The sequence below is a fragment of the Dermacentor albipictus genome, chromosome 8 (genome assembly GCF_038994185.2).
Source record: "Dermacentor albipictus isolate Rhodes 1998 colony chromosome 8, USDA_Dalb.pri_finalv2, whole genome shotgun sequence".
NCBI classification, from domain to species: Eukaryota; Metazoa; Arthropoda; class Arachnida; order Ixodida; family Ixodidae; genus Dermacentor; species Dermacentor albipictus.
This window is the reverse complement of record NC_091828.1, coordinates 53,412,720-53,435,814: the sequence shown is the minus strand read 5'-3', so window position 1 is coordinate 53,435,814 and position 23,095 is coordinate 53,412,720. Positions and strand designations below refer to the sequence as shown.

General features: G+C 44.2%; 3 protein-coding genes across 3 annotated transcripts; 2 read left to right on the top strand and 1 right to left on the bottom strand.

Annotated features, from left to right (window-relative positions):
- The first annotated feature begins 497 nt into the window (after positions 1–497).
- Positions 498–2,446, top strand: LOC135921640 (transcription factor Adf-1-like). Its single transcript, XM_065455918.1, has 3 exons — positions 498–648; positions 767–929; positions 2,053–2,446. Exons 1-3 carry the CDS (start codon positions 498–500, stop codon positions 2,444–2,446), a joined length of 708 nt encoding a protein of 235 aa, XP_065311990.1.
- Positions 2,447–4,197: 1,751 nt separating this feature from the next.
- LOC139049251 (uncharacterized) lies at positions 4,198–6,942 on the bottom strand. The gene is made up of 3 exons (XM_070524624.1): positions 6,658–6,942; positions 5,801–5,958; positions 4,198–5,116 (listed from the first exon to the last, which is right to left on the bottom strand). The coding sequence occupies exons 1-3, from the start codon at positions 6,940–6,942 to the stop codon at positions 4,198–4,200; spliced, it is 1,362 nt and encodes a 453-aa protein (XP_070380725.1).
- Positions 6,943–8,898: 1,956 nt separating this feature from the next.
- Positions 8,899–23,095, top strand: LOC135921664 (uncharacterized). Its single transcript, XM_065455958.1, has 3 exons — positions 8,899–9,380; positions 12,499–12,613; positions 17,630–23,095. Exons 1-3 carry the CDS (start codon positions 9,211–9,213, stop codon positions 17,747–17,749), a joined length of 405 nt encoding a protein of 134 aa, XP_065312030.1. The 5' UTR covers positions 8,899–9,210; the 3' UTR covers positions 17,750–23,095.

The following is a 23,095-nucleotide window of genomic DNA, read 5'->3' as shown; positions in this document are numbered from 1 at the left end:
CCTACTTTTCACGCAAGAAGCCGGTTCGGGAGACTCCATCGCGGCTACCGCGCGCAGTGGCGTTCACTGTACGTATTCGGTAAAGAGATAGCGTCTGGAAACGATTGTGTGCTTTCAGTTTGCCCAAGATTATTATTTAGACAGTAAGAAACTTCTCTCGTTTCGAAAGTACTTACAGAAATGCCCGGGAGAGCTCGCGCGTGGTGTTTTCAGTGAGCGCTGACAGCAAAACCTATGAGGAGCGCGGCACGTGATCCCTCATACTACGCCAGCGAGGCGCTTCCGATAGATGGCGACTCCGTAACTCCTCGCCGCCATACGGCGCAGCTAACGTAACCGGCGGCTTCCAACGCGCCCCGGCGGGCCTGGCGCTGATATGGCTCGTGAGCCATTCTCGCGTCGAAGTCGGCGGCACACTCGCACCACAATGCATTGCGCGCAAAGAAAATGCATTGCGTGCTACCCGCACTACGAGTAGCGCGAGCGGTGCAAACGTGATGTCTGACCCCAACAACGTTATCGAGCAGTTGCTCGAAGCAATTAAACAGCACCCTTGTGTTTATGACACCAAGCGACTAGATTTCCGCGACCAGCAGCGCAAGCTAAACCCTTGGGAGGAGATCAGGAAGAGCAGCGGTCTCGCCACAGGTGAGCTGTTTACGGCTGCTTGTGTTCGCCTTTGCATGTTTGGCGCCCAAAGCGAGTTGGTTTCTTGCAGCATGCACCGTCATGTTTGATTTTTTGTGTCCTACATTTCGGTTTGTAGTGGAAGAATGCCACAAGCTGTGGAAGCGGTTAAGGGACCGGTTCACCCGCGAGTTCAAAGTCATCGAGCTCGCGACGAGGAGCGGCAGCGGATACGTGCCGAGGCAAACGTGGGAGTTCGCCGCTGCCATGGAATTCTACAAGACGTGTGGCCGTCCAAGAAAGTGAGTTGTTTTGTCTCCATTGTTGGATGTGCCAGCTACGTGGAGTTACCAGCACGTGCGTGCGTGTTGCGTGCGTGTGTGCTTGTTGCGTGCGCGCGTGTGTGTTCGTGCAGTGTGTGTGTGTGTTTGCGTGTGTGTGGGGGGGGGAGTGTTCATGCAGTGTGCGCGCGCGCGCGCGCGCTTGTGTGTGTGTGTGTGTGTGTGTGTGTGTGTGTGTGTGTGTGTGTGTGTGTGTGTGTGTGTGTGTGTGTGTGTTTGCGTGTGTGTGTGTGTGTCGAGCAGCACGAAGCGGCTGGAAGTTCTATTTTCACGAGCTTACTGCCGAGAAGCATACATTTCACGGGTCCCGTGCTCTTCACGCGCGCCGCGCATTATCTGGCGTTGCTTATTATATTCCGACAGTGTGGCGCCTCCATACCGAGCACGAGGCCTTCGCCTGCACGTTGTTTGGCTCCTTGCAATGGCATGCATTGCTGCACTTTATTACAGTTAGCATTAGGAGAAATGTGTCGATATTGCTCGCCTTTTTTGCAAATTTCATAGCTTTTATGCAGCTGTTAATTGGGGAGACCAAATATATAGCATAATCGGATTAAACTTAAAAGCTCTTTATCTAGTACGTAATGCAAAAGTTATACCAACAATGTGATAGAACGTATTTGGACTATCAGACATCTGATGCGTGAATTCTTCAAAATTTGATGCTTAGACAATTGTGTTGTTGCGTGTGATTTTCTGGGTGGATTTTTGGATCTTTTGGGGAGGTGGCCAGTGCTTCTGGAGGATGTAGGCTTTACTCACCGAGGCGTCACGCAGGCAGAACCAATATTTTCGCTTTGTGACACGGATAGTGATGTGGAGGATCGGCTAGTTGGTTCAGCATTCTGTGGATTTGAACAGCTCTACTCTCGGGGAAGGAACCAAAGACAAAGCAAAATGCATACATGCTATCAGTTGAATTTGACACAGTGAGCGTCTGTGTGTTTGTCTCACGTTCGTCTTCGTCCCTTTGTGTAGCGCTGTTCCATTTGACAAAAAGACACTGGCAATTTTTTGCACTACAATAAAAGAAGTGAAAAAGAAGACAAGGCGCAACTTAATTCAATCGACCGTTTCTTTTTAGAACAATCAGCAACGTGGGCTCAGGGGGCCTACCAGGAGACGAAGATAGCGCCTCCACTGCAGAGGCAATTTTCAACACGATGCAGGGTGAAATGACAACGCCGCCACCCGCCAGGAGCAACGACATTACACCGGAAGCCCCAGCAGAAACTCATTGGGAAGCTGCTTGCCAGGAAGATCGCACGGTGGGAGAGCCACCCTCAAAACGATCTAAAAAGTCGCAAAGTTGTGATTACATTGAGCAGCAGCTCCTTTCCCAACTTGGCAAGCAGATAACTGAAAATGAGGCATTTGCACAGTCTGTAGCCATGAGCCTTGACAGAATGCCAAGGGCAGTTGCTTCTAGGTGCAAGGCAAGAATAATGGGGCTCATCGCCGAATTTGATGAACTTTAGTTTTAAACATGCCTTTTTGTGCTGCTGGTAACAGCAACAAGGTCACCCCCATTCTTCGGTTCTTTTCATAACCTGGAAGGTATTGTTAAGGAACATCACAAGAGACAAGGGAAAATGTCTGACACATTAAGAGCCACACGAGCTCATGTGTGTCTTTCCATGTTTCAGTTCTTTTGTGTTATTTTCTACAATCCTCTACCATTACCCTCCAGGCTACGAACGAGAACAAAGAATGCAGATGTATTTATTGCCATTCTCCACATAGAAGCAACTAGCCCTGTCAAATGGCTCTTGCAGATCTTTGCAAGAGCCATTTGCTTTTGTGAAACCTTGCGTGTTCATTTTTCGCACTTCCGGCAATGTTTTTTTGAGGATCTGGAGGGCATTGCCAGTTCATATTTTTGCATTTCCTGCCAATCAGTGCAGTTTCCTAATACCATTGGTTTCTTGTTCTTTTCACCTTGCCTGTTCTTTTAGCCGCATTGGGAGAAGTTTTTAACTGCAAGTATTGATGTGGTTAGTAGTGTTAGCAGTTAGTTAGTGTTACCTGCTACTTCAATGCTGCAGTCTTTTGTTCGTTGTATAGGCTGTCTGTGATGCCTTGGGAATGACATTTGTATTGCTTAAGGAGAAAACACAAGGGAGAAAGTATGCAATGCCGAAGTTACGGCCATGTATTTATTCAGGGAGCACACATTCATTCACATATCAAACATCTTGTGCGATATAGTCCGCATCCTGCATGCGTGCAAATGAAACATTAAATAGGAAAGCAAGTCTTAAAAGACCTCGCGACAAAATTTTTCTTTATGTATTTCTGCCTTATAATTATGCGTAGAACATTAGTGAACATGGACCGTCTCATAATAGCCTGTGGTCAGTAAATTTACAACTGAATTTCTTCTCCCATGTGGTGTCGGTGTCACATTGCCGAACGATGTTTCTGAAGTCACAAGCGAGTATGAGATCATGTGAGGCGCACAAAAAAGGGCAATAACTGTCCAGTCGCTGTCATTTCGACTTCTGGAAAAGTTTAATGCAAGCGTTGGCATGAATGAAAACTACAATGCAGCGATTATGTTTAAGTTTTGTACGTATACTGTGATCACATACTCACTTTGGACATTACAACCATCGTTTGGCAACCTGAACTGTATAGAAGAAATTATACTAAATTATTTACTGACCGGAGGCAAATTTCACGTTGTGATCCATGTTCACGAATGTCTTACACATAATTAAAAAGCTGAAATGTAATGAGAAAAATTTTGTGTCAATCCTTTTATTATGGCGTACACGACAAATGCACACGTTCACGTGATATGCTTTTACAGAAAGCAGATGTGCAATGACCTAGCACGAAGGAACACAAGTGTTGCAAGAATGCACAGCCTTTGTCAAAATTTTAGTGCCTAAAGGGTTTGCTTGTAAGCCGTGTGGTGGGACTGCTGCACCAATCGTGTAAGACTTGCGCAGTGGAGCTGGAAAGACTAAATATCTTCACGAGATTTGGAATGCTGGGGATACGTGAGTCACACAGTGTGCCACAGAAGGAAACCCCCTGGCTATAAACTTTTAACGAAGGATGTATATGTGATATGTTGCTAGTGCAATACAGTTGAATCTCCTATACTCGGTGATCACCACATTGTTAATAAACATTCATATTTGACCTGACTTGTGATATTCTTCCTACTTTGAAGGGAAAAGAAATAAGCTTACGGACAGAGTCAGCAAGTTCATACCATGCATTAGCAGCGCCTGACCATCCTCAGCTGCCATGGCAAGGAACCTGATGGCGACATGAAGTAATCTGCCAAGGTGTCCCAGATTTGCATGGCGTCTGCAGCAGAACGGCTGCCATTGCCAGCACTCTGACGGCTTACGTACGCTATGGCCTGCCTCCAGCCGCCTTCTTGGATTCTGTCACCACTGACCCTGTCACCATAATCATTTGGGCAGTAGGCATTGTCAGACAAAAGAAAGTTGTGCAGGCGAACCGCCGCCTTAACCATGTCTGTGAGCAACGCTACGTCACCGCTGACAGTTCCGAGGAAGCAGCGCCATCGAGACACGAAAATTCCAAATGCGTTTTCGACGCACCGGCGTGCACGCGATAACCTATAATTAAATACTTTTCTTGTTTCACTCAACTGTCTGCCGGGGTAGGGGCGCATTAAGTAGGGCCTCAGTGGAAATGCTGCTTCTCCAACGATGCGGAGTGGCAGGCCATTGTGACCCGAAGGCAAGTGAAGTGGGTTATTTTCAAAACTCGTTCTGATAGCACTTTTACTGCAAAAAGAGCCACCAGACATTCGGCCCTGGGCACCAATATCAACCAATATGAAGCGATAATTTGCGTCTGCAAGAGCCAGCATGATCAATGAATAAAAACCCTTATAATTGTAAAACTCCGAACCACTGCCATCAGGACAAGTAATAGCAAAATGTTTGCCGTCTATACACCCCACAGCATTCGGAAAGTTCCACTTGGAATCGAAGTTCTTTCTAATGGCCTCCCATTCATCTTTCCTTGGCTGTGCGAGTACAACTGGGGAAAGGCAGTCCCAAATAGCAGGTAGGGTTTCTTTCAGAATCCCGGACACTGTGGACGCAGGCATGCGGTAACTGAAAGCAATGTCCAACATGAAGCCGCCGGTTGTCAGGAATCTGTGAAGGATAGAGAAGCCTAATTTAAGTTACAATTAAGGATGCGATTTGGGCAAGTTGGAACTGATTCATGTTTGTAACATCGTGGGAAAAAAGCATGACGGACGAAGAATACACAAGTGCAGACTCGCAACAGTCATATTTATTCAGAGAAATATCACTGAAATGTTTTGCTGTTATAATGGAACACTGCTGTTCATTTGAAGAAACAAAACGCTGGAGACTGGTAGCACGATTGCAAAATGCATTTCAGTTGACATAGTTTGTTAATATACAATCGAGCCGACTCAGCAATTCAATAAGTTTCAACTGTGGAATGATTTTCAGACGAACTTTTTCAAGGCAAGACTTGAGCGAAACGTGCAACATGCAGGTGGTACGAAAAAAAAAGTGCCAACTATGCAAGTCAACTAAAGAACGGACAACTGGGCTAACAGGTCAAAGTGCGCTTAGAAAGATCAGTGCTACAAGTGGACAAACGACGCATAGTCGTTTTCCCAGCTAATGTACTGGATAAGGAAAGAACATTCGAAAAAAAAAAATCCTAATCCTTAACTTTGCCTTCGCCTTGGTTAAAAGTCAAGACAATACACCGCGGTGACCTCGTAGGCCAAGCGTCATGCCATATAAGACGTTCACCGGTGAGTACTGTGATTGAACGAAAATAAAAGCCAGAATACTTGCCGTATTGCGACTGCTAGCCTTTCTGCTGGGCCGATTGGGTTCCTGTGGTTTGGCGGATGGATGAGGCGGTCGTACATACGGCTCAAAAGTCTGTCAAAAGAGGCCTTGGTCATCCTGTGGGGAAAATGATTTGAAGTTAAGATTTCTTTTAAATAACGCTAAGCATGTTCAGGAGAGTACCCAATCTCATTAGAACAGGTTGCAGTAAAGCAAAATTTAACAAATACACAACAAAACAACACGACGAAGTGTCAACACATTCGGTGATGCAGAAGATCATACGCACAGTCAATCTTTCTCTTCGTGCATTTTGTCAAAATTCTCGTGCGCAAACTACTGGGCTAATCGGGCGCTAACACTGCTCATATTGAAGGTAGCATATTATGGTCTGTGTTCTTTGAGGTGTAATTCCACATCAATACTTGCCTATGTTTTCTGTTTACTTAATTAAAGAGAGAAAGTAAACTTTATTGCTCTGATAAAAGAGGTTGGTGGAGTTCTTAGTCCTGTAACCCTGTGGCCAGAGCTTTCAGCTGGGCCCGGTTGACGAACTTTCGGTGAAACCCAAGTGCAAGCTTGACAACGACGCGTCCCAGAAAACTGCTCTCGGCTGCCAATACAGTACTTGCAGACGCGAGCAAAGCAGGTGGCCTCAGAAGGCTGGTAGTTAGCGCAGATGCATTTTTTATTGCTGAAAGAGAATGCACCCCCAGCAGCCGCGCAACGGCTGCTTAAAACCACCCCGTCCTCCCTAGATCCCTATATCAGGGAAAACGGCCGTTCAACCTTCAACCAATAGGAGCGTTCAAAGTCATCGAATCCGACCCGCCTTTGAGGGGAAGGGTTTACACACTCACCGCCGCACAGGTTTCACTGAACACACCGAGGTGAGAGGGTTCTCGCAGACAGGGGTCTTGCCCCGAGCAGGCGCCTCTTGATCCAAGAGTTGACTCCGCAGTCAGTGGCCGCCGCATCTGTCCATTGACTGTGATGGCTTCTGGGGCCCGTGAGACCGCACCGGAAAACATCGTCCAGGAGTTCCCCAGCTCCAACCAAACCGTGACGGCGAATCCACTAACAATACTTGGTCCGCCGACCGTGTCTAGACAAGCTGGCGCCGACGGGCTGTTGACGAGGCGCATTGTGGTCCTTACAATGCGAGTCTCCTCAGCGGACTGGGAGAGTTCAGAGGTCACTTCTCCGTAGATCGCCAGCCCCCGCAGCTGCCCGATCGTAACAGCGGTTGTGAGTGAGGACTCGGACACTACTTTGAAAACGTGGCGTGTACGCAATGTTTCGTTTTTACAGCGAAGCTGTATACCTCTACCGCCCAAGCAAATTTTCTCGTTGATGGCGTGGTAAGCAAAAAAAAAAAACTCCCCATACGCGGGCCCATCCCGGGGATAGTGCAATGCCGGGCCGACCTGCGGCGGAGGTGAAGCAGGCGTTAGGCACTCCCCATACGAGGGCTGATCCCGAAGATAGTGCTATACCGGCCTGACCCACGGTGGAGGTGAAGCAGGCGTTAAAAAAAATTAAAAATTATGGGTTTTTACGTGCCAAAACCACTTTCTGATTATGAGGCACGCCATAGTGGAGGACTCCGGAAATTTCGACCACCTGGGGTTCTTTAACGTGCACCTAAATCTAAGCACACGGGTGTTTTCGCATTTCGCCCCCATCGAAATACGGCCGCCGTGGCCGGGATTCGATCCCGCAATCTCGTGCTCAGCAGCCCAACACCATAGCCACTGAGCAACCGCGGCGGGTAGTGAAGCAGGCATTAAAGGGACAGTAAATGCAAATGCTAAGTCGAAGTGTACTGTTTAATTACCATTCCAGAAACCTCGCAACACTTCTTTAGTGCCAAGAAAAGACTTAGTTTACGCGAAAATTCCATCTGAGGGGTCCGAAAGCTTTTCGAAATTCAAATCTCCCGCCTTCTAACTGGGGGAGTGGTGACGTTGCGTACGCCATAACCGCCCTTTGCTGCCGTCGGTGAGTAAAACGGCGCCCCACAGACGGCGTAAAGCAACAACTCTGTTCTGCGACATTCATTTCGATGGGTAGACGAACCGCATCTTCGAAGCAAGCGCGCTTTTTTTTTTTCTTATCCCCCCCACCTCCCCCGAGTCGAGAAGTTGTTTCCCTCGCCGTCCGCCAGATGGCGCAACCTGTCAGATTAGCAGCTTTGCTCCCATCTGCAAAATCTGTGCTCGTAGCCGAAAGCAGTTTCTGCTTCATTCTACTAAATGCAGGTAAGTACCGATGTTTAAATACATCTCAAACAACTTAGACTACAATATGCTACCCTGTGAGCGATGTTTGCTCTCGATTAGACGAGTAGTTTGTGGACAGGACTCTTAAAGTCCACCGACCAAATACGGAATACGCTGTTTATCAGAGCACGATTGTGTGTCGTTGTCGAAAAACGTTTCTGCATGTGTCTGTTGTCGCAGACTTCGAGAAAAGCAACCGGCGGGACGCTTCGACCCTCTGATCGGCGAGAAACATCGTCAGCCACCTTTTTTAAAGAGCTAGTACACTTTCCACCATCAACTTATGAATATGGCCGTCATCATTTATTCGCTTGTTGCATCTACTGTGAGGGCTATTAGATGGCTGTGTACACGTGGAGGTACGACACATCGTGTTTTTTATCTCCTGCCGATAGTTCCAGAAAAGGCACTCACGCCTTATTGTATTCTCAATACTCTATTAAGAACACTTTGATTTTGGTACAATACTGTCAAGCTGGTTTTCTCAGGAAACGCCCTGCATACTAATTTTACATTCAGCATCCTGAAACATCTGATATTGATATACTGAATTCAGAGATTAGTGTCATTTCTTCTCGGGCTTTTATCGCGGAACTACGAATGCAACCGAATCCTGCGTGTATTCCGCGGCCGCCTCTCTTCACGAGCTGGGGACGCGCTCGCTTCACGAGCTTTCGTCGGCGGCTGTAGGGACTGCCGCTCCAGAAGTTTCGTGTAACGTCTTTGGTAGTAACACGAAAGCACGTTTATGTTTCGCGCCGCGGCTTGTGAACTGGAACCATACTGGAACCGACCAATGTGCGGCGTCAAAAGCCCAGCCAATCCAATCCCTTGGCAGCGCGTTGCGTTGTTTTGTTTTGGCGTCGTGCCCCCTTGTGCGACAAGTTGCCGTCGTGCGCGGTGTCTGCGGCGCCGTTCCTTCGCGGTTTCGTGCTTCGGTCTGTCTCACTTGGCGAAGCGGGCCCCGTCTTCTCCTGCCTGCAAAAGGAGGCCTCGTTGAACGACCGGCACTTGCGAGACTGTCTTTTCAGTTCTCTGCATCGCCACAGCAAGTCAACGCCAAGTGATCGCGACGCTATGCTCTAGAGGCCGTTCGCCGCGACCGCGCAAGGCGGGGCACCAGCGACCGGAATGGCCCTCGCCAAGCTGTACCGGGCCGTGACCAAGATGAAGCAGCCGTTTCGCTTCCTGGCCCACCTGTCCTTCTGCGGGTTGATCAGCGGCTTTCTATTCGTGCTGTCCGGCGTGCTGCTGCTCGCTTTCTTCGGGTCCAACATTCGCGAGGATGCGGTGATCAAGCGGTGAGCAAAACACCGGCGGCCAAGCGTGCGATTGTCTCGTTCCTTCGGGCACTTGCGAGGTTTCCTCGCGTGTGTGCCTCGCAATTGCGAAAGGCCGCGCGCCAAGCTCGAAATGTGCGTATTTGGGCGTGCCGTGTTCCGCGACTCCGGCACAGTGGTGTTAAGGTGAAGTTTCGGAAACGAAGGGGACGTTGGCGATTGGCCTCATCGCCGGCCAAGAATTGCATTTCGCACTGCTTGTCATCGCGTGTTCTATGCCCGTGTTTGACGTGCACTTTCAGTCGCATTTCAGCCAATTCAGGTCGAGCGCTGTGTAGTTTTTATGTACACTACACTGATTCTGCTCACCGTAATCGCTCTTCGGTTTTACGTGAAAAGTTCGTTACAGAACAAGCTCAACGAGAATTTAAAGTGTTCTGTGGTAGGGTACGAGAAAAAAAAATAAGGACAGCAACTTAAATGATAACTTCCTGCTTATTATGATGCTTTAAAATGCATTCATTTTTTTCTGCAGGAAGAGAAGGCGAATATATATATATATATATATATATATATATATATGTATATATATATATATATATATATATATATATATATATATGTCTTCAAAGCTAGAACCAAACATCCTTTAATTGCTCATCGCGCCGAGCACTGTCAGAATGTCATCCAGCAGAGAATGTTTGAAGAAAAATCTGCCTTACTTTGATTTATGATGATTTATGCAGTGATGATTTATGCATAGATACATGTGATGTTACAACATTACAGTGATGCACAAGCACGTTCTCGAGTGATTATTTTTATTTTTTCGTTTTATTTTGCTGCCAAACGTGAGCTATACGTAGCCATTGACACCAAGCTGCCTTTTTGCATTCCTAGCTGTCATATTAATTGTTCATCATGTGTGGCATTTTGCTGGAAGCAATTTCTCTGTGTCCGGTAGACTGCTGAATGTGACTTGCAAGCTTCACTCAAACATAATCTTAATTTTGTGGATGACTTGTTCCCTAATGTCACAGGATTATTTATTGCATTTTTGTATACATCTCTTTATAATCTTTTTTTTCTCTTCCTCAAAACTTCTCTATTACTTTCTACTGCTGCCTATGCCTGTAACGGACCCGGTCGTATCAGTCTCTTCCCTGCTTTTTTCCCACCAATACTCTTAAACGACTTTTGCTTATCTCGACTACTGACCAGTTCATGGTTCCGTCACTTTAAATTCAAGTGCTTCTGGAAGATGTATGTTACCTACAAGTTTCACTGGGTGAATCCCTTTGCATTCGGTTAGCATGTGCTGAAGGGTCTCCGAATTTTTCCTGCAGCATACACACGCCTCATCTGCTTGCAAATATTTGTTCCAGCATATTTTTATCCTTAGGCGACCAGGTTGAGCCTCAAATAGCAAGGCACTTCCCTTCCTGTTATTGTACAGATTTTCCTTCCAATTTCTTTCTTCTCATTTTCTAAATCCCCCGTGGTCTTTTTTGTTTCTATTCTTTGCATCCAACCCATGGCCTCTGTTTCTCTTTCTTTCTGTTTGCTCCTGATTGTCTATCTACACTTTCAATTACCCTGTACTTCCTGAAACTTTCTGTTCCGTGGGAAAAGGGGCAGGGGAGGTTTCACCCTCCTAAACCCCCCTTCCCTCTGGCTGCGCCAATGCCTCTGCCTTTGTTCTAACGTCAGATTTTATGTCTAGATTTATTACCTTCTATTACAGACAGTGGAGTTGTGTTCCTCATTTGCGAGATGTGTTGTCGCTAAGCATAGGAACATTTGCACCATACCAGCAGGAACTGTAGCCAGAGGAAGGTATATTGGCTAGACCTTACTTGGTCTTCCGTAAAAGGAGTTGGCATACCCGAAATGCATGAAAGTTGGGCTCAGGTGGAAGGTGTTTCAGAATTGCTTAAACATGCTTTTGTTTCAATGTCCGCATAGCGTATTTGCTCAATGCTAATGTACCTTTGATTGTATTACGCACATGGTTTTCATGACCAGAAATAAAATATACAGTGCCCTTAATTGTAACACACACCGCAGTTTCCGTACTTGTAGAAGTTATGAATGTAACGCCCTTGATTTTTCACTTACCATGTCAGAGTAAAGGTGATTTGATTTTGCTTCGAAAAAGAACACTTATTGTATCTGAGCTACAGTAGACTGCATGTCACTCCTTGTCAAGTGTTAGGGGCCTCCTTGTCACTATCAATTGCCGAGAGCATCTAATCTTTAGTGCAGTCTAGGGTGTTTAAGATACCAAGTTTCTTATATGCCTTGGAGACCATGGTAGCCCAACTCTAACACCTAGAGTGCCTAACAAACTGATGGAGCAGGCGCAAACCTTTGTATCACAGCTTACACAGCTACAGCAGCATGTGAATTAGATTGGATTACAGAAATATTTAATGACAATTAAGGTAGCTTGTCATGGTTGTAGGTTTTTGTTTCATTATCGAATCCATTGTGCATGTCATTCTTTCGTAAATTTTTTCTGGAAAACAAAAAAGCTCACATAATAATTGTGCGAAAACACGAAGTTGTGAGGTGGTGATCTTGAGTGCAAGAAATCACGTATGTGTACATGTTTGCCCTTGAAAGGTAAATAGGCGGTTGAAAGTTGTTGATCTGAAGGCCCGTGGCACATACCTACAATAAGGCATTAGCAGAATCTGGTAGTTATGAAAGGCACAAAGACACGGTGTATTGATTTGGAATCTCTAGAAGCTGTTGCACTCACATAGAAAATTTAAGGGTGTGAGAAAAGCAGAAATAAAAATTAAATCTATACAAAAATAAAGAAGCAACAATTTATCAACGTGTGCGCGATAGACGTGTACTGTGGAGAAAACAGTTCGTGCCTGAACCGAATAATAGAGGCTACAGAGAACATTATTTCAGGCACAGATAGACCAAAACCACAAAGCTCAGCACTGTAATGGCCTTGTTCTTTTAACAGTTGTTGGTAGAGAATGCCATTGTCTGTATATATACCTTCTTTGTCCTTTGCTTGTGTTTCATGCTGTGTTTTGCTTCCATGTACTATGTTGTACCTGGATGCACGTCCACAGTTGTCTTAGCTTCTGTACATAGCTGAATGTCTGCTGGTATGCAGAATACCAACGTGGATTGGCATCATCGCCACAGGCAGCGGGATCATGTTCCTCTTTGTGGGCGTCACTCTGACCATTTTGCTGTGCAAGCTCTTCAACCAGCAGGCAGCCAGAGAGGTAAGTCGCTGATGCTTCTACTGATCTCGTTTACAACCAAGTTTGAATGACCACCTCTTCCCCCCCCCCCCAATTTCTTGTGCCACAGTGGAACGGCCGATTGTTGCCTTATGTCACTGTGAGCAAATTTATGTGCTGTATTGCAACATCATGTCTCATTTAAGGGATAAATCATGCTTATTTTTATTGTTGTGAAATTTGATTTTTTTACTATTCTACATACAACCTTAAGACACAGTCTAGACAGTTGTTGCTTCCCTTAGGTGCAAGCCATGCACAGGTGCCTTTGCAATCCATTTCAAGAGTAGCCGTTGCTGTTCATCAACTGGCCCGTATGAGCAAGTTAATGGGCTGTCGGTAATATTACTGACCCGACTTCGTGCATGTGCGAGACAGAGGAAGCTGATATTGCAAACCTTCCAAGGCTTTACAGCTCTCTTTTTTTCTGTGCATGGAATTGTAAACACATAGGCGAACTTTGTTTAAATAAACTCGCATCTGACACAAAAATACATTCGTTATGTGCGATATTTGTTATAAGCGTATACTGATATTGGCACAAAAATTATATTGCAGATTTTACATATAAAATTTGTAACATATATGGGGGTTACATCGAGGTTCGATTGTACTGTTGCCAGGTAGCTTGATGTGCTATTCCTGAAGGGCACACCAAATCCTTTTTTACAATTAAGAGGGACAGGGCTGAAGAGGCAGTTCTAGCTCATGGTTAACTCCAATTTGCCTATTCAAATACACTGCGTACTACATGTAAAACTCAGATACGCTTTTATGAGACGGCCACGTGACCAATTTGATTGAGATTTGTTGCATTTAAAAATGTTAAATGTTTTCGAGAAGGAAACAGAATCCTAGGACTTTACCTTTTGTACGAGGAAATGCTTAAAATCAGCAAGATAAAAAATAGGACCACAACGTTTACAAATCTATAACTCTGCATCAAAAACAGATATTGCAGTTCTTTAAATGCATCCTTCGAGCATCTCAAGCAAATTTAATATACGAGTTTACAGCTTATGGGAATTTGTTAATGTTTACCATGCTTTGCAAAAGTCATACTCTGAAACTAGTGGTATATTTCAGAGTGGTGTATAATACATCAATTTTGTCTGCTCTAGATGTATTATAACTGGGATATTGTTCTTGTTGCTCAGTTACAGCGTTGTAAACTTGATACTTGGAGTTGTTTTTTCTTTATCTTTGCAATTTCTTAAGAGTATCTCTAAGTAACATAGATATTGCATAAACTGAAAATCCACTTACCACAGTGACTAGGTTTGAAATTTGCCTTTAAATGTAACAAAGCTCATCAAAATTGGTGCTGTGGATGACAAGAAAAATTCTTTTTTCAATGCCATACATTTAGATAGGAGCTCCGGAGCTCAAGCATCCTCTCTTTTAACACATCTGAAAGTTGGTTGAGTTGGTGTGTCGATTTTGCAAAACGGAGGGCAAAGTGTAGTCAAGGACAAACAAAAGAAAGGGGGGTTGGACAGGAGAACTTTCTAAGACGTAAATTTGATGCTTGTCCAGTCACTTCTATCAATATTTTTATTTTCTTTTTGTTCCTGCTTGTAGTGTGTTACATGATATGGAGTAGCACTGTGTCACATTTACGAGACATGAAAACTGGGAAGCGCACACGCTGAGTGTTGCATAATTAGAAGCACCATGATGCTTGACTCTACCATCCATATTGTTTGCTGATTCACCTGAAAATTTGCACAAAAGTAGCACCTTTTGGTTCATTTATCATAATATGTTTGTACGCATTACTCATGCTGGCTTCGACGTCAGTAAATATGAAGTGCACATTGTCTGCAGCAGGTTCTAATACGAAATGATTAAACTTGCTGTAAAGGAATGGTGGCGTCATCTGTCACTGCTATGGCAAAACAGCACAGCGGCACCATCACTCGCCAATACGACAAAGCTCAGTGTTTGCAGTTGAAAGACTGGAAGGCTTATCATTTCTTGCTGCCAAAACTCCTCTCATTCTAAGTCAATTTTTGTAATGTTTTACCATTGTCTCAATTTATTGGGGGTGTTTCTGATGTCTGTGCACGTATAATTGAGAGAGTGCACAAATAAAAAAAAAATTCTTAAAACATTTTTTTCTTATTTTCTGCTCCACGCAACGTCGGCAAATTCTTAGCAGGTGTGATGACCCATAAATGCCAAACGATTGACCTATTACTAACCATTGGCTGATCACTAACAACCATGAATTACTTATGAGAAAAAGAGGGAAAACACAGGGAAAGTTGCAGATGAAAATTCAAGACAATGAGCAACACAAGAACAAGGTAAAAGCGGAAGCCAATGTTTTGACAAGCGGACTTGTTTTTTTCAAAGCGACATATGCATTCCTCGGCTTAATATATGTAGGTGGGGTAGGGTGGGGGTGCCTATATATACTGTGCTGAGGAAAGCGTATGTCACCTCGAAAAAGACAAGTTCACTTGTCAAAACATTGGCTACCGCTTTTACCTTGTTCTCGTTTAGCTCAATATGATGAGAAGAAGCTCACAAATAGATGCGCACCCCTCTAGGCATTCTAGGATGGCAAGGAAGTAGCAGTTAATATGTCCTGCCCATCCCATCCCCACCGCTTTTTCACTCTGTGGCATTTTTGTCTGCTGACTGCAACCTCGGAGGATTATCCTAAGTGCACTGCGGGAAGACAGAAAAAAAATTTGCCTCCATTAAACCCAGTGGAAGTGGATGTACAGCAAGGCTGTTGCCGACGTTAGATGGCATTACACAAGCACCACCACCTGAAGCGATGCATGTCACATGCGCACGCATCTGCGCAGAAGTGCAGCATGTATCCTCATTCTTCTAGGCCCTCTGCCAAGTGCAAGTGTGTTATTGAACTAAATGAATGTTTAATAGTAAATTTTGTCGGAATATCCATAAAGTACGGCTTACGCACACGCTGCAGACATGATACCTTTGGATTATTATTCAAATATATGAGATACCATAAAACTGCAACATGGAAACTGAAAAGACAAAACCCTTTTCCAGCTGCCGTTGATGTCAGTCTTAGTAGCTGCGGCCGCTCGGTGGCGGTACTGTTTGCACAGCATACAGCCTCATTCTTGTAGGCCCTTTGCCTAGCACAATTGGGTCATTGAACTAATTGAATTTTTTAGATATAGCTCACACACAACCTGCAGGCATGATAGCATCAGATTGAAGTTCAAATATACGAGAAAATGTAATCCTGTTTAACGGAAACTCGAACACAGCCTTCCAACTACCGTTTGTTTTTGGGCAAGCATGCCATGAAAAATTCCAGCCAACTAGAGGCAAACAGCTTCTCTGTAAAAGGGAAAGAAATGAGCAAAATCCAGAGCATTGTTACCAGCGCTGTCACTGCCTAGAGGAACCGATAAGGTGAATGGGAATGGGGATAGTAAGCATCGAATTGGTTATACCATACCATATTGCATAGCTGCCAACTCTCCCAAAATTTCAGCAGAGTTTGTGAAATTGGGCTTGTGCAATTTTACAAATGCTGCATCAAATGTAATGAATTCTCTTCGAGAAAAAGTTTCGCTCATCTGTTTCCAAACCTTCTTTTGCGAAGCCTCTGATGGTAAAAGGATATTGGAGGGTTACTTCAAGCAAACTTATACAGATCAGCTCCTGAAGCAGTCAAAATCGGCAACACCAAAACAGTCTGTCGCAGGCCAGTATATTTGCTATGCCAAGATTTTGCTGTGTGTGGGCTGCATCTAAAGGTAAATAATTTCTTATAAAGTTCGTATATATCCCTGAAAGTTGTGTGCTCAGGGGGCCAAGCTTTCAAAAAAGTATGTGCAGTTCCCCCTGCCCCCACCCCCTTTTACGCTTAGTGTTGTGTTCGCAGGATCTTACGAATTTTCAAATTCGCACATTTTGGGTCCTTTAAAAAAAATTCGCAGTTCCGCCCAAAAGGAGAAGCACCGATTGCGATAGTAAATTAGTAGATAGCTGTACGAAGTAAGGGTAGTAGTTTTATTGGCCGTACAAACTTGTGAACATCCAATGACTAACTAAATTAACAATGTTAGAACATGTAAGCATGACTCAACGAGAACGTAGAAAGAAACAGACACACAGAGACAGTGCTCTCTTTCTGTGTCTGCTTCTTTCTATGTCCTTGTTCAGTCACGCTTACCCAATCTCTCATGTAATCAAACCGACTAGCCCGTCAATGTGTTTTAACTAAATTAACCAACATGGTTTCACACGCCCACAGGTAAACATGAACACATCTCGCTCGATAACAGCAGAAACTGTCGGTGAAAACGCTGGAGTTAGGAATCTAATTGACCTCCGTGCATCTGTTGCTTCAATGCGAATGAAATGTCGAAAGCACAGCACATACGAAGCTACCGGCACTATGTGCACTCTGCTACAGATCGCTCTGTAGATGAGGCCTGCGCAGGTGCGCATTTTGGCCACGTCACAGATTGCTTTCAAGACGCATGAGCGCCAGCAACCTGTCCCTACAGCGTCTGCCAAAAGTGTCTACTACGGCATCCGCGATTTGCGTGGCCAACACCGTAGTAGACGCCACGATGTCTCCGCTCTGTATGGAGCGGTGGGCAAGGAGGACGTCGGGACACCCTTGCAGCCGCCGGAGAAGAACGCCCCTCCTCTCTCGTCTGACTCCCTTTGCCTCACGTGCCACAGAAGAGGGCACTCATTCAGGCCGTGTTCCTCGCTTGCATACGCAAGATTGAAGCGCGTTCGCCGGCTCACCCTCCCACATTTTCACTCATATGGAACCTCACGGCGACGGCAGAAATGCGCCTGGGGTGTCCATATAATTGCTGCCGCAATAAAATGTGTTTGGAAATATGTTCCTCGAAGGGCATGACACGTATTCCAGCATATTGCTCAGGTTTCAAAGAAAAGCATTTCGGAGCCCTAATAAATGGTGACACCGAGGTTCTGCCTCGCTGATCCTTCATAATAATTTCTTTCTTCTTCTTTCTCCAGGGAGATGACATGCACATCCAACGTTTCCCATCACAGCCAGGCCTATACCCAGTTCAGGCTACGAACTGTGATGCATCCGGCGACGCGCAGGACACAGCAGAGACCGAGAAGCTCACCTGATTCTGCTGCAGGCTACATCTGGCCAGGGAATTTGGCTTGGCTTGGAAGCTGACCCTGGTGGTTATTTTGTTTGCTGGCCTGTTGATCTGTTTCTTTCCTTGTCGCACTTGCTGGTGTTTTTTGTGGGCCATTCCATTTGGGCACGTCTTATATTTGCATGCTAGTAGTTGTTTTGCCATATCTTCGAGTGGTGATGTACTTTGCCCCACGAGCTTTTTTCTGTCTCTGGAGAATGGCGTCCTTCCAGTAGCATCAGCATCAATTGGTCGATGCCTGTGATTTGCTAGCTTGGCCATGATGTGAGATGATACGAATGAGTCTAGTGCGCGAGAGATCGACCAGATACACAACATCGGGCAACTGGTCTTGGTAACATTAACAGGTCGCTTGTTCGTTAATCCGTAAGCAGAGTTTCTATCGTGAAATTTGCTGACCTGTTGTCAGTTTTTTTTTTCACATGGCTTTGCATTTGTAGGCGAGTGATAAGTTTGGTAATTAGCTCGCAGTTGATTGCACGTAACAGAAAGCAGCGTTTGACGCACATAGACACAGGTATTGTGGCACCTGTGTCTTCCATGCTATTCCCCGAAAAGCTTTTTCTTTTTTCCACAATCATTAAGCAACCTGCAAAGTTTGTCTTCATTAGGCTTTAATAGCGGTGGAACGTCACAGTTCTTTATGTACAGAAAACAGACAGCTGATATTTAGGCAATATTAACTTCCTCGACTTCATCTGTGTTTTTCAACTAAAGTTACTGACAACATGTATCAGTCCTTCCTCTATTAAATGAAGATGCATAAATAGGCATGCATACCTCAGGGATAAAATATTGATTAGGTCCTCCGTGTCAGTGCAGCACTCACCATCCACCACCAGAATATTATGCATCACCACAATATTTTATTTTTGGGTGCTATGTTGATGCTACTGTCGTATATCCCTGACGCACAATGATCAAAACTATCAGTAGCTGCTGCTGTTGATAATGGAGCCTTGTTTTTAGTACCAAAATTGTGTGAATCTCTGTTGCGTTTATTTGTTAAATGTCGTGCATGTTTGCAAACGCAACTGTGAAAGTTGTCGAACAGATTGTGGATCAAATGACATCTGTAGTCCTTGGCTAGGCACTCCCCGTGTTTTGAGATGCCATTTGTGTGGGTGTTCGGTAAGATTTGCATAGACAAATTCAGACAAGTTGGGGTGTTCAAAGAATACAGCAGTGCTTGAAAGCTGCACTTTGAGTAGCAAGAATGTGCACGTATGTGTGTTTTGATTGCATTATTTTGCTTTCTCATGCTCCGGGTGACGTCTGTGAACTGAGAGGTGTACCTCACTTATTATGAAAGGCTCTCTCCTTCACAGTTCTCTTTTTTATTTGATTTGAACATCCTGCTCAGGCTGTAACTTAGCCTTCCAGCAGTCTTCTGAGGAATCGACAGTTTTATACAATGCCTTTCATTGTGTTCATCTGGTAACAATGACGTCAAGGAATTGTTGAATCGAGTACTTGTAATTAAGTTGCAGCCTTTGTCTACTGAAACTCAGTTGTCATTTACTGCATTGAACTGGGCTGCTGTCAGACCAAAAAGAAACATGAGCGGGTAAGAACGAGCTAGAATACAGGTTTGTTCTGGCATTCACAAGTGTGTTGTTCTGGTGCGATCCATTCTCTGATATGCTTTAGGTATAGGAGTGTGTCTCCCAGTCGGCAATGTATTGATGCTGCATCATATTTTCGATCGAGTATTTGTAAATGCTATTGTGCTCAATCTTTTCCAATCTACATTTTATTCTGGCCTCGTAGTCTGACTTTCTAGCTGCCTCTCAAGGATAATGAATGATGGTTGGGTAAGATAGAGTGGTTAGAACACAGATAGTAATAAATGCAGTTTTTCCACTGCATGTTGGTCGGACAAATCTCGCACACTTAGCGATGGCCAAACACTGAAACCTGTGCACGCGCTTCATGTGTAGGCTTGCAACCTGTGTTAGACAAAAAAAAAAAAGACAGGCGATAAATAGGGTGGATGGGCAAATATCATTTAAACAAAAAGCAAGTTGTAAAAAATACTTATGTACAACCTGAATCGCAACTTTTCCGTAATTGTTATGCTTCGTGTTTATGCCACTTTACGAAAGGCTGTTGGAATATGTGCAGCAGTCGTGCTTATTATAAACATTAAAATGCACTGTTGGACCTTTACCCGTGTTTGGTCTTGAGAACTCAAGCATAACCTGCATTTTAGTTTGTTTCGTAATTCCCTGTGAAACTGGAGTTGTTCTCGCAGCATGCATTTTTCATTTTTTGACACAAGGGCAAGGGGAAAATGAGTAAACATATGTCGAGTTTATCCTGCAAAAGACAACGTCTACGTGAGGCAGGTAGTGCCACTCAAAAACCACACAAGTGGCAACCCTACTTTTGTGTCTTGTTCACTGTGCAGCCAACAAAAACTTGCCATAGGAATTGGCTTTTGACTTGCAGAGCACCTCTTGCGAGGTCTAACATGTTCTCCGTTGCTACTGTCCTTGATGCAATATGAGAGCAGAGGCATTCGCCATGTTATGTTTCACTTACAATGTTCCTTCAAACTTTTGAGAAAAATGAACAACTTAAGTGACAGTCTGCCATTGCTGGAACGGTCCAATTGACCCCACTCGAAGGTAGGATTGCAGCTGGTCACTTCATTTGTTATTCCTCAATACTTTTACAGCCATTTCTCAGTCATATAATCTTAGCCCAATTGAAGGCGTTACACATTTCTCCTGATGTGCATAATTTATATCCTGTTGCCATGTCTTATGGGCAAGGCATGTCCTATTTACCTCATTATTATAGAAAGCTTTCTCACTGCATGATATCTCCGACTGTTTGTTTTGCATAAACTGGGTGCTATTGAAATGTGCCATCACAATCACCTCCAGAGCTTGGCTGTCTTGAAAATTAACTACGTCTCGGTACTATATCTGTGCAAGACTGCCCTTTGCTTCAAAGTTTGAAAAATTAGGCTGTCACCATTGTCTTGTAAACTGTTGTCATCGCAGGTTGCGAGATTCTTGGGAAGCAAAGAAAACTTGTGTTCAGTGTTTCATTCTCTTTCTTTCCCAACAAGTGGGGAAACATTGCTATCTCCCTCACAGTTTCTTTGCAGAATTGATTATCATGGGATCATTTCGATAACATGTCCCTGCTTGAGACTTTTAAATCTTAAACTCCAGCCAATTAGCGAGCCACATTGTGGGTGAGATGCGTGCTTGGTATACACAAACATTTTGAGCCACAACACAAGGTTTTGTTTAATGAATGCCTTTGGCACAGGTCATTGAGCAGGTTGTTCAAATTTGTGTGTGCAGATGTTGATGCACAAGGCTTACTCACTATAGCTCATAGCAGATGTGAAAAGTGTTGTGAGTGTTCATTTTTTTGCTAGTGTTGGAATGTCTTGCGCATTCTTGGAATCTTTTTAAATCTTGCAGTGATCATGTAATGGGCTCTTTTCTACAGAACATGTTGCTGAGCATTGTCCGTTTCACTTTTACCTTCTTACGTACGGTGTTAAAAGAACATAATATGGCAAGAAGCGCAGAAATGGGACAAAGATGAGAAAAACGGATAACACGAGCTTGTCAGGTTAGCAGTGCATGTGTGAACCGTTTTTGTAATCTCTGTTTCATTTTCTTTCTGTTTTGCCGCATTATGTTGCCATACCAACAAGCCTGGCTAACAACTATGCTGCAAAAAAAAATGCAACGAGGGCTCCACATTCAGTGCCATTGATTTTTGTCCTGGCTCACATAATGATCAAAGCATCCTCAGACAGTAACAGCACCGCACAATTTTCCACCATTCATAATGGCACAATGTGAGTGAATTGTTTTGTATTACACAATAAGGAAGTCTCTCTTCTCGAGGTCTCCATGCCTTTGTGATTTAGAACAGTGGGGCACTATAAATACCTCATGAATTGCTTCATAACTGAACATATTTCAAGCACATTACTTCACCCTCTAGATGCTGAAAAGTTTTGGCTGGCAGCAGGAAAGAATGAATGAAGGTGGATGTACACAGGAAGTGGACAGCATCTTGCATCTCACTTGCAAGTTGAGGCCTCAGCGGCCTCACACTGGATTAAAGGTGTGATCGTCTGGTGTTGCCAGAGAGCTTCATACATTATTTGGTGTGTTGCAAATGTAGTTGCCTGCTCTTAAAGGCTCTACAGAGAGTGTAATTGGCCCTTTTTGGCCAACTACGCTGTGTAGTGTCAGGAACTACCAAAAAGGACCACAGCTATTGCTAATATTCACAGTGCTTTCTTGATTGTTGTGTCTTTCACAAATTTGGCCAACTAATAACGGTGCGTAAATCAAGGGGTTTGACAAAAAGACATACATAGCACTCTTCTATGTTGTGTCACTTCTTTTGTGTGCTGGTGTGGACTGTAGCGAAATTTACACTTCTAGTGGCTCTAGGGCATGTCAGTCCTCAAGAGGAGTTGTCCTCAAGTACATTTGAGAATAGCTATATTGCATCTTACTGGGAAAACGCCAGAAAAATGCATTTGCAGCCCGAGATACCATAGATTATATTATGTATGTGGGCAGTTTCGTTATACATTTTGAGTTGCCTTCTTATGTGGTTTTGCAAAAAGGAAACTCATAATAGTCTGTCACAACCAATCTGAGATCATGAAGGTTACGGATATTGCACTTGTTCATTTGATGCTTCATCCTCATTTTCTCTGTACAGTGTGCAACATGAGCTTTAAGAAACCTACTTCTGTGCCGTGACACATTTTTTGTTTTTGAAACCGCAATGAACGTGATTATTTTTGCATTGTGCAAATGATGAAAACCCTGTATTTACACACCCATACTTGGGATTCCAAGAATGGAACTGAGGGACATTGTATAGGCGCAGCAAAAATTTTGGAACTGAGATGTTTGTCACTAGTGTTTCAGACAGTGGGATTTCCTTTTTTTTTTCGGTGCAACTCTTCGAGTGAAACATTTGTTCCTATTGTGTGTGCATGTTTGTAGTTTTGGGCTGTGCCGTGCGTGAACTGCTGTGATATGTCAAAAGGGTGAAAATCCACACTTCATGAACTGGTGAACCTGTCATAAAAACTCGACGAATCTGTGATTGTCATGAGAGGAGAGAGTCTGCGTGGGCACACCATTATCTAAACGCAACTGTCAAAGACAAATGTACATTTTTCCTGTGCTTATATACACTTTGGTCGTTTAATTAAGGTGTCTTTCCTCATTGTAGTATATTTAGTCACCCCTCTTCATGTACAAGTTAATCCCATGTCAAATAAAATCTGTGCTTACATGCAACTAACTGA